The sequence below is a fragment of the Hirundo rustica genome, chromosome 24 (assembly GCF_015227805.2).
Source record: "Hirundo rustica isolate bHirRus1 chromosome 24, bHirRus1.pri.v3, whole genome shotgun sequence".
In the NCBI taxonomy this organism is placed as follows: Eukaryota; Metazoa; Chordata; class Aves; order Passeriformes; family Hirundinidae; genus Hirundo; species Hirundo rustica.
In genome coordinates this window covers 6,579,421-6,595,725 of record NC_053473.1, presented here as the reverse complement: position 1 = coordinate 6,595,725, position 16,305 = coordinate 6,579,421, and the positions used below count along the sequence as shown (strand labels likewise).

General features: G+C 51.0%; 2 protein-coding genes across 6 annotated transcripts; both read left to right on the top strand.

The window, feature by feature from the left end:
* The first annotated feature begins 67 nt into the window (after nt 1–67).
* ZC3H11A (zinc finger CCCH-type containing 11A) lies at nt 68–12,911 on the top strand. 5 transcript variants are annotated; one of them, XM_040085518.2, is made up of 18 exons: nt 68–134; nt 3,748–3,800; nt 4,147–4,330; nt 4,667–4,786; nt 5,458–5,581; nt 5,988–6,185; nt 6,393–6,509; nt 6,760–6,840; nt 7,094–7,204; nt 7,519–7,581; nt 7,744–7,845; nt 8,119–8,184; nt 8,724–9,200; nt 9,294–9,367; nt 10,018–10,297; nt 10,707–10,858; nt 11,142–11,209; nt 11,851–12,911. In XM_040085518.2, the coding sequence occupies exons 3-18, from the start codon at nt 4,277–4,279 to the stop codon at nt 12,119–12,121; spliced, it is 2,358 nt and encodes a 785-aa protein (XP_039941452.1). In that variant the 5' UTR covers nt 68–134; nt 3,748–3,800; nt 4,147–4,276; the 3' UTR covers nt 12,122–12,911. The 5 variants fall into 5 exon arrangements, with proteins under 5 accessions (XP_039941452.1, XP_039941449.1, XP_039941454.1 ...); XM_040085515.1 differs by having other exon boundaries at nt 85–134; nt 2,015–3,800; XM_040085519.2 differs by lacking the exon at nt 68–134 and adding an exon at nt 170–635.
* Nucleotides 12,912–13,652: 741 nt separating this feature from the next.
* SNRPE (small nuclear ribonucleoprotein polypeptide E) lies at nt 13,653–15,346 on the top strand. The gene is made up of 5 exons (XM_040085584.2): nt 13,653–13,801; nt 14,041–14,067; nt 14,463–14,525; nt 14,770–14,848; nt 15,173–15,346. Exons 1-5 carry the CDS (start codon nt 13,748–13,750, stop codon nt 15,226–15,228), a joined length of 279 nt encoding a protein of 92 aa, XP_039941518.1. The 5' UTR covers nt 13,653–13,747; the 3' UTR covers nt 15,229–15,346.
* Nucleotides 15,347–16,305: the final 959 nt, after the last annotated feature.

The following is a 16,305-nucleotide window of genomic DNA, read 5'->3' as shown; positions in this document are numbered from 1 at the left end:
ATCTTGGCGGCGGGCGCGCTGAGGCTGCGCGCGCGCCGGGCGCCATCTTTAAGCCGGGCAGCGGGGACACGGCGGCGGCGGCGGCGGCCCTGGCGGAGCGCGGCGACAGCGGCACGGCGGCCCCCGGGGGCTCGGTAAAACTCCCCGATCGACCGTAAATAGAGCGCTTCGGAGCCCCCGCGGCGGCTGCTGGGAGATGAGGGGCCGGGGGGGGGGTTTGCGGGCCCAGCCCCGGCTGCTCCGCAGGCCGCGCGTCCCCCGCGCTGTCCCCGCAGCCGGAGGGGAGCGCTGAGGGGACCACCGGGGTGAAGTGGGATGAGGTGGAATTAGCGGGATTAGGTGGGAATAAAGCCGGGATGAGGTGGGTTTCCTACCCCTGGGGCTTTGGGGAGGGGGGGGCCTGCGTGTCCGAGGTAGGCCCGAGGCCTTTCCTTAGGGCTCGTCCCCCGCTCCAAATTCGCGATCCCAGCGCAGGTGCTTTATAAATCTCCTCATTTTCGGGTAAAACCTCCTTTCTTCCTGTTGTAGCAACGCGTCTAAGGGGTTATTTCTAATGTAGTCGCCTAATTACTCCTCACTCCCTAAAGGAACTTCAGGAGCTGAGTAACTGGATGCAGCCGGGCTGAATTCCTCCCGTAGGTTGTTAAAACAACGCGATTCGGTGAATTTTTGGGGGGTTTTCATGTTTTTTAAAGGTTGGAGCTGAGAGGTTTCTGCTTTCTGCCGTCGATTTTTGTTGTGGAAACGCCAAAAGGAGTTTTTTGTTGTTGCTGCAGGATCAGAGCCTCTAGGTTATTCCCAGAAATGGACTCAGGGTCAGACTTCCTGAATAAAGCCCGGCTTTATTTGGCTGTAAAAAAGAGAATAAAAGGGGATTTCCCGGGGAATAAAGGATTTTGGGGTTGAGTCTGGGCACACCTGAAGCAGAACAGGAGGGCTGGAGGGGTTGCTGGATATGTCCAGGAGTTTTCCAGGGAAAACTTCCTGGTGCTGGCACTTCCCAGCTCCAGTGACGCTTTTCCAAGGTGAAATCCAGGGGACATCGAGTCTTTTTTGGGATTTAATAAAACATTCCCGTGACAGGGGAGGAATTGTCACAGGAAATCGCTGCCAGGCCCTGGGGTTGAGCTCAGAAATATGGGGGAAGAAAAAAAAAAAGAAAAATGCTTATTTTCTATAGTTATTTTAGTCAAGAGTGGATGTAGCAGCTTCCCTTGCTTTGGGGTTGATTCCTGAAGAGGAAAAGCCGGAGGACAGTGGGAAAAAAAACGCCTAAAAAGGGGGTTAAAATGTGGAATTCATGGTGTTTTTCCTTCTTTGTCACCTGATAGACAGGAGGTGAATCATCAAATGCCTTTGTCAGGAATTCAAGGCACAAATGAAGCAGCAGGAGAGGCTTTCCCAGGGGAATTCTGGGGCATGAAATCCAAGAATTCCTCACAGGGAGGTGCAGGAAAACTTCTCTTGGGTGTTTTTATTTCTTTTCCCTTTAAAATAAAAAGTGTGTGTTGGGGTTTTTTTGACCTGGTTCTTGCTGACCCTCAGCTGCTGCATTTTTGATTTGATTTTTTTTACAAATAATTGGTTTAAAAACGTTTTACTACAAAAATTTTAATGGAATTCTGGACAAAAAGGTGTTTCAATTGCACATTAACTTTAGTTAATTCCAGACCTGCTGAGTGCACCAGAGTTGCTAATTTTTATTCATATTTTCCTTTTTTTTTTTTTTTTTTTTTGATTGCCACCTTGAAACCGATTTAATATGAGAGGAAATAAAGGTTTTTTATGAACCTTTTTAATAATTAAATTACCTTGATGGAATTTAGAACCTTGAGGTTTTTTTGGGAGGGGTTGGTTGATTTTTTTTCTGTTGCTGTCGTTTATTTACAAGGTTTTATTCCCACTCTTTATACAAGATTCAGACTCTGCACTGGAATATGGAAGGATGTGGAAGGGAAAATGCTGATTCAGTTTGTAAAGGAATTAAATCTGAAGGGGTTTTCTTTCCCCCCAGGGTGGTGGATGTAGGAATGTTGCATTTTTAGGTGTCTGATTGCCTGAGGAAAGGAAATTCCGCCTTCCAGCCTGGGAATTCCTCCTGATCTGGGTTGGAAGAGGAATTCCTGCTTCCAGCCGGGAATGACCCGAATCCCTGCGGATTTCAGTGTTGGCTTGAGCAAACCGAAGAGTTTGGGCTTGAAATTTGATTTGAATTCCCAGGAGCACTGGGGAAAACACCTGGAAAAATGTTGAACTTCCACAAGAAAAGGAGCTGCAGGAATTTTTAGGAGTAGATTCCCAGGAATCTCCACGACCCCGAATCTGATTTTGAAGGTCCAAAAGTGAATTTAACCCTACGGAGATGGAAGAAGGGGAGGGAACCCTGTGCTTAATTCCTGTTTTATCCCCTGTGTCAAGCAGTAAAAAAACCCCAACCAATCACTAATCTGAGAACACAACTTTTCCTCTCTTTATTTTAGACTTGGGAAAATTCCCCGGCCAAAAAAAAAAAAAAAAAAGTCCTGGGAAAATTCACTAGTGTCTGTGTGAGTAAAAGGTCCCAAGCATTTCTTCTTAACCTGTAAAGAAAAATTTCATTCAGTTTTGTGCTCCCCAGAGAGTCAGAAATCCTTTACACAGATGTCAGAGGGGTAAAATTGACACGTATTTGGATTTTAGCTGGTTTGGTTGCAGGTTGTGTGCAAAAGAGCCCTAAAAATCTGATTTTTATAAGACTGTCCAAAAGAAAAGTGTGATTCCCATGAAAAAAAAGCTGAATAAAATCAATTTTTGATGGCACCAAAAACCCCAGCCAGCTGCTGAACTGGATCCAAGGCAGGATAATGATGGATAAATGGATCAGGGAACAGCGCAAATAGCAAAATTGTGGTATTTGATGGAAACCCCAACTAATTCCTGTCCCAAATTCCCAATCCGTGCAGCCACGCCGCTCCCAATGCGATCCCTGCTTCCCAAAGCTCGCTGCTGCTGCTTTTCCTTGGGTGGGGATAAAGGGATAAAGCCCTTCTGGATGTGTCCCCTGCGCTGTCCCCGTGTCCCCAAACCCCCTCTGACCCCGTCACCTCATCCCAAAGCACAGAAATAATCGCATTTTCCCCCGGATTTGCTTTTGAGGTGGGAAATGGGCTGAAATTCCTGCTCCTTGTTGTGCTGTCCCTCCCTCTTTGGGGTGTGTATAAACACGTGTGTGGGTTTATACACACAGAATTGGGGGGGGTTTGTTGTACAGGTCACAAAGACGGGGGAAGGTTTTTGTGTTTTCTTAATAGGTGAAGAAATCTCGGAAGACCCGAAATTGCAACTTACTGAATTAAATCATTAAAAAAAAAAAAAATTAAAAAAAAAAAAAAAAAAAAAAGAAAAAAAAAAATTAGAAATTTCCCCAGCTGTGGAAGATGGAGCCTCATTTTTGCAGCCACTTTGAATCCTGAGTTCATCTTTTAAAAAAAAAAAAAAAAAAGGCGCTGGGGCTTTTTATTTTTTAATTTTTTTTTTTGTTGGTTATTTTTTTTTTTTTATTGGAAGAATTAAAATATCCCTGGCTGTCTCCAGTGTGCCAGTTTTCCAATGGACTCAATTCCTTCATTAGTTGTCAGATTGTTCTGAGAGCACCTCAGAGTTTGGAATTGTTGGCTGAGAGGTTCCCTTGGAATTGTCAGGAGGAAAAAAAGGAAAAAATTCTTTCTGCCCCTTTGTTATTCATTCACGGACTCCTTCGGCCTACAGGAGAGGGGAACTGCATGGCTGGGAAGATCAAAGCCTGTGCTCAACGTGGCCAGGTGGGTGAGCTCCAGAGTGCCCTGGGATTGGGAAAATCCGGGATGTGGCACTTGGATAGCGTGGAAATGGTCGCTGCCCTCTGAAATGGATTCATCCCAGAGTTCCCAGTTCATGCTGTTTCACAATCCGGTGTTAAAGCTCGGTGTTTTGTGTTGTTGAGGTGTGGTGTCATTATGTGGTTGTTATTAGCATGTGATTATTATTAATATCTACTTATGTTAAAAATGGAATTTTAGACAAATTCAGCTTCATTTTCGTGCCCAGCTGATTTCAAGTCATTGCTTCCCTCTGAAGATTAACAGGAAACAAGTCTAAACCCAGCAATTTTTGTTGCTGCTGCTTTAGGGTTTCTGTTAAAAAGAAGCTGTCACTGCTAAGCCAGGAGAAGCCTTTGAAGCGAAGCCAATTCTTGCCCAGGCTGGAGGAGAGCCCTGAGAGGGAGCAGACCCTGAGCTTTTCCAAGGATTTCTGCAGCATGTCCAACCAGGGAGACGACTGCTACTTCTACTTCTACTCCACCTGCAACAAGGTGAGCTGGGGTCTGAGCCCCTCTGCAGTGCCTTCATTCCCTCTTTAATTTCCCAGCAAAGAGCGGGAAGAGAGAAAAAACAAATCAGTTAATTCATTAATTAATTATTCAGCTCCCAGTTCTGAAAACTGGGGTTTTTTTAAGCTGTGTGATTTCCCTTTCTAGCTCTGTTTATTTTTTTAGCCTGTGTCCTTTTCCCATCCCATTTTTTTTAACCTGTGTCCTTTTCCCATCCCATACTTTAGCCTGTGTGTGATTCTCCTTTCCGCCCCGGTTAGTTTTTGAGGCTGGGTGTGGATTTTTTCCCGTTTTTTGCTGATTTCCTGTGTTTTTCAGGGAGATTCCTGTTCCTTCCGGCACTGCGAGGCCGCCCTGGGCAGCGAGACCGTCTGCACGCTGTGGCAGGAGGGGCGGTGCTTTAGGAATGTCTGCAGGTTCAGGCACATGGAAATCGATGTGAGTGCTCCCAAAAAACCCTGGCAGAGCTCCCCAGGAGTGCAGGGGGATCCGTGTCCTTTTCCAGCAGAGATTTACAGGGGTTTTGGTTACCGGGAGGGAGGTAAGGCAGGGAAAAAATGGACTTTTAAGGTGTTTATCCCAGCAGGAAGTGTTTGTGTTAAATGCTGAAATTCCCAGAGTTTTCGCCAGAGCACCCACATGGGTCCCACTCCTTAAATGGGGTGGGAAACAGATTCCTGGGAGCTGGAAAATGGCCCTGGATTTCTCCCCAGAACTTTATCCTGAGCTCTTGGAATTGTATTGGGTGGGGAGGAAAAAAAAAAATGGGAAGGAGCTAAAGCTCTGAAAGATGAATTCAGGTGGATTTCACCTGCAATTCAAATCTGAAAATTAACGTTTTTCCCTGTGCATAATCCCATTATTTTGGATTTTGTATTAATTTAACTCTGTGACAGTGTCCTGTCTTTTCCATCTGAATGACAAGAAAAAAAAAATCCTTATGAATCCCATTTTCCCAGCCTCCAAAACCTTGTCTCCAAGCCCTGGAATATTTTTAGCTGCCCTTTGGAATGAGTTTCCCGCCTTCCCTGCGGCCTGTTGACAAAGTGAGCCAGTTTGCCGGTCCAGGGGAGAGTCCCCTGAGCCTGGGTTTGTGGTTCTGCCCTCAGAAAAAGCGGAGTGAGATCGCCTGCTACTGGGAGAACCAACCTGGAGGCTGCCAGAAGCACAACTGTGCTTTCCACCACACCAAGGGACGCTACGTGGACGGGCTCTTCCTTCCCCCCAGCAAAAGTGAGTTCTCCACCTCCTTTTCCCTCAAAACACCCGAGAATTCATGGGGAATATTCCATAAAGTTATGTGGAGTCTCAAGGAATTGTTGTACGGCTGAAGGGGAGTTTGCAGTCACAGGAATTAAATGAAATTCTGATTTTGGAATTTTTTTCCCTGCTCTATGCTTGGTGTTTTCAGGGTTCCTTTTCCCTTCTCCTTTAACCCCTGTGTGGGTGGGGAATAAGGAACCAAATCCAGATGTGTTCTGTTATCAAATTTACGACGTCTGGGGTCAAAGTTTGGGATTTCTGAGTCACATTTGAGGTTTTTTTTTTTCAAGCCATGCTTCCTGGAAGGGAGGTTTGCAGTCAGGGGAGTGGAGCGGAATTCTAATTTAAATTTTTTGGGGATGTTTTTCCTTGGCAGCCACTCTGCCGAGCCCCGCCGAGGCCGCCGAGGACGAGGTGAAGATGGTGCAGCTGCAGCAGAGCAAGCTCTCCGTTCAGTCCAACCCGTCCCCGCAGCTGCGGGGCGTGATGAAAGTGGAGAACTCGGAGAATGTCCCCAGCCCCACGCACCCCCCCGTGGTCATCAACGCCGCAGATGACGATGAGGATGATGACGGTGAGAAACCCTGAATTCATCTCGGGGGTTTCTGCTTTCAGTCGAGGTGCAGATCGCAGAAGTTGGGAATTTTTTCGCCGGTTTGAGCTGCAGAAAAGAGGCATATGTGTTTTTGCGGGCTGAAGTACTGAACCACCTGAAAATGAGAAGTTTGGCTAAATCCTTACTCCGTCAATGATTTCACTTTGGGTTTGGTTTCCCTTCCAGACCAGCTTTCTGAAGAAGGAGAAGAAACCAAAGCCCCGGTCCAGCCACCACCCACAGAAGCCCACAACGGACTGAGGGTGATTTCCACCAGGAAATCCAATCCCAGTGCAAAGCAAGGTATCCCAAGAGCTGCAGGAGGAGGGATTGGGAGGGGAATTTGACAATTAAAAGCAAAATATTCCTAAAATAAAATAGAACCCCGGGATGCTGAATGGAATCCAGGAGTTCATTCCCACCTAATCACCTTCCCCAGGCAGGGAAAAATCCTCCTGGGTTGGTTTTGTGGGACAAAATAGAGTTTAAATGGAATTTAAAGAGTTTAAATGATATTTGAATGCCTAAAAATGTCCCTATTCTGTGCTTCCAGATGACAACTTAAATTTTGGGATAAAAACCTTGGAAGAGATCAAATTGAAGAAACTCAAGGAAAAAGCCAAAAAACAAGGTGGTGAGTTAATTTTCATAAAATCCCTCCTTCCTTATCCTTCTGCCTACTGCTCATCCTTTTGTTTAATCCTGATTTTCCTTGGATAATTTGCAAGGAAAGGAAGTTTTTTTGTGTGAATTGGGAGATCCTGCAGGGGCAGACGTGAATGTTCTTTGGAGGGGCTACTCTGGCAGGTGGCAGCTGCTCGGAATTGCCAAGGGCAGACGCAAGGAGAATTGTAAATCTCGGGATTTTTCCATGCTTTTCCCTGCAGAAGGTCCCTCAGGAGTGGCTGTGGAGCCCCTCCAGGCCCGGAGCATTCCCGTGCCAGAGAAGGAGAACGTCCGGACCGTGCTGAGAACTGTGACCCTCTCCTCCAAGGAAGGTAATCCCAAATGGCCCAGATTGCCATTCCACAGCCCCCAGATCAGCTTGTTGAGAGTGGGGGTGACTCTGGCGTGGTGCTGCCTTTCCCAATTTCAATTTTAAAGGCTGTGGCTGTGTTGGAAATGTTGGGGATCTGTAGGCGCTGGGTTTGGTTGGAATCAAAGCTCAGGAAGTTTTGTCATTAAAATCGTTTCTCCTCCCAGGCCTTCTTTAGTTCCTGTGGGCTGGCAGCCAGAAAATGGCGTTTTTGGGGTGAGGGCTGCATTGGGGATGATGCTTTCGGTGCACTGCAAAGATTGTTCCTCGTTTTAGGGGAGGACCCCGTGATCCAGCTGAATCTTCCTGACAGACTGGGAAGAAGGAAGACCGTCATAGGTGAGAGCTTTTTGTGAAGTATTTACATCAAAAAAAGCAAATTCTGGTAGCAACGAAAACAAAAAAAATATTAAAAATTAATCTGGGAGGATTTAGGTTTGTTCTAAACCCTTCTGCAGAGGAACATTCTGAAAGAATTTCTCGTTTGCTGTCTTTTTGAAGGTGGGAAAACTTTCCTTCCCCTGAGGAGGAACGTTGCTGACAGGCTGGGGAGGAAGGCAGAGCTGCAGGAGAACGCTGACAAAGCCCCGAGGAGAGGCACAGGTACCAAAAACACTTGGAATTTACACCTGGGATTCACACCTGGCTTGGGATTTTCTCTCCAGGTTTATTCTGTTGGGATTTTCTCTTCAGCTTTTCCTTTTGGGATTTTTTGTTCCTCCTTTTTTCTCCTGCTTATTTTTGCATGTTGGGTGTGGGTTCAGGGTCTCTCTGAGTCCCACTGAGGTGCTCTCCTCTCCTGTCTCATTTCCCACCCAAAATTGGGATTTTTTGCCACTTTTTAACTTTTCCTCTGTTTTTTTTTTTTCTTTTTAGTGCAAGTCCTGAAGTCCCTGAAGGAGAGGCTGGGGCTGCCCTCTGAGCAGAGCAGCACCGAGACAGGTGAAAATTAGATTGGAAATACTCCTTTTGTCTTTTCTTCCCAAGAACTTCCATGCAGCCTAAAGTTGGTAATTTGAAAGGATAACTGGCTCTGATTTTCCACATCCAAGTGGTTCGAAGGAGGGAGAGAGTTGGGATTGTTCCACCTGAGGAGGAGGAATTTCGGGGTGATCGCTGTGGGCTGAGGGGAGCCTGCAGGAAAGGAGCAGATTCCCAAGGACGAGGGGAAGGGCTGCAGGCTGATGGGGAACGGGTTTGGATGGGATTTTGGGAAGGAATCTTTCCCTGGGGCTGGGACGGGATTCCCAGAGGAGCTGTGGCTGCCCCATCCCTGGGAGCATCCCAGGCCAGGTTGGAGCACCCTGGGATAGGGGAAGATGTCCCTGGATGATCCTTAAAGTCCTTCCAAGCCAAGGGGCACCGGGAGCCCTCGTCCCAAATTCCCTCAGTGCTGGGAGGAGTTCTGGAGCCTGAAAGTGGGATTCAGTCCGGGTCCTTGAGCTCTCTCCCACGTCGGGATTTGCTTTCCCCGAGCGCAGACAAAGCCACCAAGCCCATCGAGGAGATCCGGGTGAAAACCCTGGAGGAGATCCGGCTGGAAAAAGCCAACCAGAGGCGAGGGGAGCCGCCAGCCAAAATCCCGGGGGAAGGCAGGAGAGGCGAGGATCCCGGCGCGGGAGCCAGACCCTCCCCAGCCGCCCGCACCAAATCCCTGGCGGGAGCGCTGGCCGAGAAGAACCACAAACGGTCGGGAGAGGAGAAGGAGAAGGCCGAGGAGTTCCCCAGCAGGGCCCGGGCGGAGGCCGAGCCCCGCAGGCAGAGCGTGGCCGTGCCGGGCAGGGCGGAGCCGGCCAGGCCCAAGGGCGCCGGGGAGCTGCGCATCAAAACCCTGGAGGAGATCAAGCGGGAGAAGGCGCTGAGGATGCAGCAGAGCGGGGAGAACGTTCCCGCTGCTCCCGCCCCGCCCGAGGCCGCCCTCAGGGGACGGAAGCTGCTCCGCGTCACCAAGCTCCTAGGTGAGCGTAGATCCTGCTAATAAAATCAGGGAAATCACCCCCCCAGGAAACCAAAAAAAACCAATTCTTGGATGTTTTTTTCTTGGTTTAAAGCGCCTGGAAGAGAGGAGAAGATGATCGTGGAGCTGAACAAACCTTCCCTCAAGGAGGGCTGTGCATCTGCTGAGGTGAGTCTGGTGTGAGGGAGAGCAAATTTATAATAAAACATCAACATTTCTGATCAATGCCTCACATTCCTGAGCGTTTTGGGGCATACAATTTCCCAACGATTTTGTCACTACTTGTTTCCTGGTCCGTTTTTCCCACCTTTCCTCATTTGGGAGTTGTGGTGAAATCCTATAATGCTGTCAGTAAAATTCCCAGGAAACAAATCCTCCCTTCGAATTAATCAATTACTTCATTTTAATTAATTATTTCGTTTATGCCTGACAATGAATAAAAAACAGAGGAGGGCAAAATGTTTTCAGAGATTTTTTTCCCCATTTTTAAAATGCCGAGCTGGATATTTTAACCCTGAAAGTTGGAATTTTAGAGGAAATCAGGCTCTGTGGAGCAGCTTGGATGGTTTTATATTCCCTAAAAAGATTGGATAGGCTACAGGCAGAGCCTTCTGCTCCATGAAAACTTGTTTTTTTTGGGGAATTTCAAAGTTCCCAAAGTGCATTTTCATAGGAGGGACCTTGGAAAAAAAAAAAAAAATTATTTTAGCAGTGCCACATGGAGTCATTTTGTAGGGATTGCCACCCGGAATTCCTTAGTGAATCCATAGATTTTTATCCTAACAACCCCCTTGGGGTGGTTTTTTTTCCTTTCTCAGAATTCAGGGAATTCTGGCATTCAGGTGAAGAGCCTGGAGGAAATCATGTGGGAGAAGCGTCAGCTGAAACAGCGCCAGGAGGAGAAACTGCAGAAAGGATCCGGGGCAATTCCAGCTGAAAAACAGGAGAAAAACAAGGATAAAAGCCCCGAGTCTGCTGTGGGATCAGCGCAGCAGCTGGGCAGGAGGAGGCTGGGAAAACTCCAGGAGGATGGAGTGGGAAGCCCGGAGAAGGATCCAGGGAAAAAGGGAGCTCAGCTGCCCGAGAGGAAAACCAGAGGTAGGTGTTGGGTTCCTTTGGGAATGTTCTGGGAGCAGGGGTTGAGATTCCTGGAGAAACTGTGGGAGGCAGCTCTGGTCATTCCCCGCTTGGAAATACCCGTGGGGCATTCCCAGGAGTGTGGGGAGCGCTGAGATCCCGGCTGGAATGCTGCAGGCAGTGCCCACGGCATGGGGGGCGCTGGGAATGTTTGGATCAGGGGTCTAGAGCTCGTCCCTGTGCAGGTGGGAATGTTGGGAATCTTCACCTGGAGAAGAGAAGGATCCAGGGAGAGCTCGGAGCTCCTTCCAGGAGAGCTGCAGAGAGTTTTGGGATGGGGATGGAGGGGCAGGACACAGGGATTGGCTCCCCACTGCCAGAGATTGGAATTCCCAGAGCTGTTCCATTCCTCCTTTCCCCTCCATTCCAGCCAAATCCAGGGTGTGCCTGAAGCCCCTGGATGCCAAGGCCACGCCCAAGCAGCCGCTGAAGAGGAAGGGTCCCGAGGGGCCCCCCCCCGCCGTGGTGGCCGTGAAGCCGCTGGGGGCCACCAGCGGGGACATCCCGGAGCCCTCGGCCAAGGTACGGCCCCAGATCCCTCCTCCTTCCCAAAAACACCGGGAAAACTGGAACCTTCTCCGGCTCTCCCGCCCCTTCTCGCCCCCTGACGCCCATGGGCAGCGCGTTCCTGCTTTGGAAGCACCTCCAGAATTCCCTGCTGGCATTTTGGGAAGGGGTTTGTCCGTTCCAAGAGAAAAATTCCTTATGTCAGGGAATGCCCTGCCTCAGGTGGGGCAGAAAAGGAAAAATCTCCTAAAATTTGGGATTCTTACATCCTAAAAGTTGTCCTGCTCCTCATTCCCAGGTTGTTGTTCCCACTTCTCCAGAGGACAGCCCGGGCTCCAACCCTCGGGGAGAGAATTCCCAGAGCAGGTAACCCCAATCCCAGCTTTTCCTTCTCCTTCCTGCCCCCAGGGATGGGCTGTGGGGCAGCCACGAGTGGGAGATCCCGGTTCTGAGGGAATGGGAGCTGAAATCCAGCAGAGGAGCCGTTAACTGGAGTTAATGTTTGTGCAGCAGAGCTCCTTTGGGATTCCTTTCCAGTGGCGCTTTTTTTGGGATTCCTTTCCAGTGGCGCTATTCTGGGGATTCCTTTCCAGTGGCGCGTTTTTTGGGATTCCTTTCCAGTGGCGCTATTCTGGGGATTCCTTTCCAGTGGCTTATTTTTGGGATTCCTTTCCAGTGGCGTTTTTTGGGATTCCTTTCCAGTGGCACGTTTTTTGGGATTCCTTTCCAGTGGTGCTTTTGGTTTTTTTTTTCAATTTTTTTTGAGGTTTCTTCTCAGTGACTCTTTGGGTTTTTTCAGTGCCTTTTTGGGGTTTCTTCTCGCCCCTTCTCCCCCACATTCCAGCTGTGTTTCCTCATGGCTAAATCCCCAAACCCTAAACTGATCCAGGATTCCCAAAGCCGATCCAGGACTCCCAAGCCCCCGGGTTCCCCACCCCGCTGTGAAATTCAAGCTCCCCCTCAGGGGTCTCCCAGGCTGATTTTTCCCTTCTCCCCGTTTCCCGCAGCCCCAAGCTGCAGGCTGGGAGCCGGGGGGATTCCCCGGCGCAGTCGGAGGGGTCGGGATCGGGATCGGGATCCTCCTCCCTGGAGGCTCCGGTGAAGCTGCGGCGCCTCAGCTCGGCCGGCGCCGCCAAACCCGCGCTGTCGGTGGAGGACGACTTCGAGAAGCTCATCTGGGAGATCTCCGGGGGAAAACTGGAAGCAGAAATCGACCTGGATCCCGGGAAGGACGAGGATGATCTCCTGCTGGAACTCTCGGAGATGATTGACAGCTGAGAGAGGCAGGTCTTAAAAAACCACCAAAAAATAAACCAAACCGCCCCTAAAAAAACTCCCATCCCCACACAAATCCTGTAAATGTTGTTGGATCCGTGGAGGGGATCCTTTTCCAGCTGGAAGCGCAGTTGGATTGCTAGGAATAGGCAGAGTCTGCACTCAGTTATCCCGAAATTCCGGCGGCTCCTCCCGCTTGGGACAGGACAAAGCACTTGGAGTTCCCTCGGGGGACACAGATCCCATCTCCAGAGCCATCCCAGCTCCCTCCTGTGCTGGACAGCGCATCCCAAAAACCCCAGAGTTACTGTGTCAACTCTGGAATTGACGGATGGACGCCGCCTCCGCGCTCGGAGCCGGGGGAATTCGGGAAAAGCGGGCTGGGAGAGGGAGCAGCGAGTCAGAGTTCGGACCAAACACTGCCGGCGTGAGCCTGGCTCCGGATGATCCAGGGCGGCTTTCCCTGAGGGCACCGGGGTCCTGGGCAGCCAGAATTCCTGCTGGCTGCCTGCAGGGATTCGGGAAAAGGAGGATTGCCTCAAGTGCCTCTCGGTTCTGAGGATCGCTCCCTGCCGAAGGACTGGAACCGGCCGGGATCCTTGTGGGAGGGAGGAAAAGCACCTGGAGTGTTCCCCCCGGCTGCTTCCCTCTTCCAGCCCGTCAGGAGATGGGATTGGGTGGAATCCCTGTGGATTTTATTTGATTGTTTTGTTTTTTTTTTTTCTGTAAATATTTTATTCTTCCATTTTATATTTGTATGATTCTATTTAAGGGATTAAAAGTAGGCTGTTCACTCTGGTGTCCGCGCAGAGCTCTCTGCTTTCCATGCTTTATTTAAGGGATGGGATCAAACACGTTGGGGCTTTGGAGTTAATTAGAAGTTAATGAGTACAGGTTGGGATTTTGGGGTCATCCAGAGGTGCTCCAGGGAAGGGAAAGGGGCTGGAAGTCCTGAGGGAGCTGGGGAAGGGGCTCAGCCTGGAGAAAAGGAGGCGTGGGGAATTTCTGGGAATTGAGGGGAGGATTTGGGTTCTCATCCCAGAGAACAGGGCCAGGACACCGGGGCTGGGTGATATCTCAACGAGTTTTGGCTTCTCAGGTCTTTCATGACCCTGTGGGGCAAATTAACAGGAAAACTCTGGTGCCTGTAGGAGCACAAAAGGCCGCTTGATTTTAAAGTCGGGCGCTTAAAGGCGCAACTCTGCTGTAGCTCTGAGCCGGGGAAACATTTTAATTCAATTTTTTTCTATGAATTGTGGTTATTAAAACCAAATAAAATACTAGCAAAAACCCCCCACCCTAGTAACAGCAAGAAAAGAAAACTACTAACAGAAAAAAAAACAAACCCCAACACCTAAAACTAACGTTAAAAAACCCAGTGAGAAAAAACTGCGCCCCACACACCACCGGTATCCCACAGTGCACCGCGCGCTCCTCCTGCCCCTACACCGCCACTATCCCACAGTGCCCCGCGCGCTCCTCCCGCCCCTACACCGCCACTATCCCACAGTGCCCCGCGCGCAGTTCTCCCCTCGCACCGCCACTATCCCACAGTGCCCCGCGCGCAGTTCTCCCCTCACACCGCCACTATCCCACAGTGCCCCGCGCCGCCGCGGGCCCCGTGCAGCCATGGCGTACCGCGGGCAGGGCCAGAAGGTGCAGAAGGTGATGGTGCAGCCCATCGTATCCTGCCTGCCGCGAGCCCCTCGGGGCGCCGGGGGAGCGCGGGGAGCGCGGGGCTGGCGGGCGGGAAAGGGGCGCGGCTGGCGGGTTTTATCGCCGGGGTAACGGCTCCGCCCGGGGGGATCTCGGCCTCCATCCCTGCGGGCCGCAGGTTCCCCCTCAGCGCGTTTCGGGTCCCATCCCCGGGCGCTGTCCCCGGGAGCTCCTGGCTGTGCTGTGCCCTTAACTCTCGGCTCCAGAACCTCATCTTCCGCTACCTGCAGAACGTGAGTAGCGGGAACGGGCCCGGGGGCTGCAGCGCGGTTGGGCTCAAATCCCAAACGGTGCCACTCCTTCCACGGGCAGGGACAATTTCCATCATCCCGGGCTGCTCCAGCCTGGCCTTGGGCACTCCCATGGATGGGGCAGCCAGGGATCCTCTGGGAATTCCATCCCAGCCGCTCCCCACCCTCACAGAGAGGAATTCCCTCCCAATATCCAATTTAAATCCTATTTCTTCCCGTTTAAAACCCATTAAACGTGAGGGGAGTGCTTGCTGCTCCTCCATCCTACAGTCCTGTGGGATGTTCCCGTGGAGCCCCCCAGGGACAGGGCAGAGACCCCTCAGAGCTGCCTGCAGTGTTCCCACCCCTGCTTTTCTCTCCCTCCCCGCGGTTTCCAGAGATCCAGGATCCAGGTGTGGCTCTACGAGCAGGTGAACATGAGGATAGAAGGCTGCATCATCGTGAGTGCCACTGGCCCCTTGTCACCCCTCTGCTCTGGGCTCTGCTCCCTGCTTCCTTCCCTTCCTAAACCCATTCCCATTCCCTTCTTCCCGTTCTTCCCATTCCTAAACCCATTTCTTCCGTCTTTTCCATGAAAACCCCTGTGGGGGTTCCTGTTTCTCCCGGGAGTTGCAGGATTTGGGGGTTTCTGGGAGGGGTTTTGGGGTGTGGGGCCCCTGGCTGAGGCTGGTGCTGCTCCTGCAGGGCTTTGATGAGTACATGAACCTGGTGCTGGACGATGCTGAGGAGATTCACTCCAAAACCAAGTCCAGGAAGCAGCTGGGTACGTCAGGGGGGCGCTGGGGTGGGAAATCCAGCTGTGGGACCCTAAAATCCAGCTGTGGGAGCTGAAACTCGGGTGTGGGGTCCTGGAATCCAGCTGTGGGAGCTGAAACTCGGGTGTGGGATCCCCGAGCGTGGAACGTGAAATCCGGGTCTGGGATCTGGAGCCTGAAAATCCCAGTGTAAAACCTGAAATCCAGGTGTGGGAGCTCAAACCCAGGGGTCAGAAGCTGAAATGGGGTTTGGGGCTGGGATCCATCCGTGGGGCTTTGGGGCGCTCCCGTCCCGGGGCGTTCCCACATTCCCTGATCCCGCTGGCTTCCAGGTCGGATCATGCTGAAGGGGGACAACATCACCCTGCTGCAGAGCGTCTCCAGTTAGGATCCGGCTGCTCCGGAGCACCAGGATGTGCCAGTGGCGGAGATCCTCGCCTTCCTTTGGGAATTCTGTTTTGTAGTTCGGGGCTTTCTTGGGGGAATAAAAAACGTTTTTCACGAAATCTGCGGCTGGGATTTCAGTCTCTGGTGGGGACGGATATTGTCCAGGGGTTTTTCCCCTGTGGGATTGGATCCTGGAGCTTCAAGTTTTCCCAAGGCAAGCCCTCCATCCCAAAAACAATCCCATTGTCCCCAAATCAATCCCTTCTTCCCAAACCAATCCCCTTTTTCCAAAAAATGCTTTTCCCAAACCAGTCGCTTTTCTCCAACAACTAACCCCTTTATCCAAAAAAACAAAAAACAAAACAAAACCAAAAACAAACAAACAAACAAACCCCAACCCAAAAAAAAAAAAAACCAACCCCCCCCCCCCAATTCTTTTTTTTTTTTTTCCCCCAAACCAATCTCTTTTTTCCCCAAATCAAATCCCTTTTTCCCAAGAAATCCCCTTCCCAGTCCTCCCCCCGGGGCCGGCGCCCGGGATTTTTCCCCCTCCAGCATTCCTAGCTGGAGTTCCTGCGGGAATTCTGCCCGGAGCATCCCAAATTCCTGCTAGAACGGGAAAAAACTTCCCGCGGGCTCCGGACAGGAGGGGGAGCTGCGGGCCCGGCTCTGCCCGATCCCGATCCCGATCCCGATCCCGATCCCGGCGGGAATTCCCGGGAGGAGCAGGGCAGAGGTTCCGGGCGGGCTCCGCCTTTCCCAGCCCCTTTTCCTTGGATTTTCTGCTGCCTCGGAACCTCTCGCGGTCTCGGCTTTCCCCAGTTCCACTTTTCCCGAGGGTGAAAATTCCTTCCGCTCCCGGGCAGGGCTGGACGGCGGTAAAGCCCTTGGAAAGAATTCCTGAAGGAAATTCCCCAAATCAGCACACCGGGATGTGGCACAAATCCCATCCCACGTCTCCAGGGATGGAAATTCCCATTCCCTGCCTTTTCCAGGGGGAGTTTTCCCCTTTCCCGCTCCCACTAACCCCAAATCCATCTGGGGCCGCTTTTCGGCTTTCCCGGTGCCGGATTTATCC

Bases quoted from the DNA above. Each gene is read 5' to 3' on its own strand.
- SNRPE (XM_040085584.2), top strand. From the start codon at position 13,748: ATGGCGTACCGCGGGCAGGGCCAGAAGGTGCAGAAGGTGATGGTGCAG. The intron at 13,802-14,040 runs GTATCCTGCCTG...TCTCGGCTCCAG, and splicing joins AGGTGATGGTGCAGCCCATC to AACCTCATCTTCCGCTACCT. The intron at 14,849-15,172 runs GTACGTCAGGGG...GCTGGCTTCCAG, and splicing joins CAAGTCCAGGAAGCAGCTGG to GTCGGATCATGCTGAAGGGG.
- ZC3H11A (XM_040085518.2), top strand. From the start codon at position 4,277: ATGTCCAACCAGGGAGACGACTGCTACTTCTACTTCTACTCCACCTGC. The intron at 4,787-5,457 runs GTGAGTGCTCCC...TTCTGCCCTCAG, and splicing joins TCAGGCACATGGAAATCGAT to AAAAAGCGGAGTGAGATCGC. The intron at 9,368-10,017 runs GTGAGTCTGGTG...TTCCTTTCTCAG, and splicing joins AGGGCTGTGCATCTGCTGAG to AATTCAGGGAATTCTGGCAT.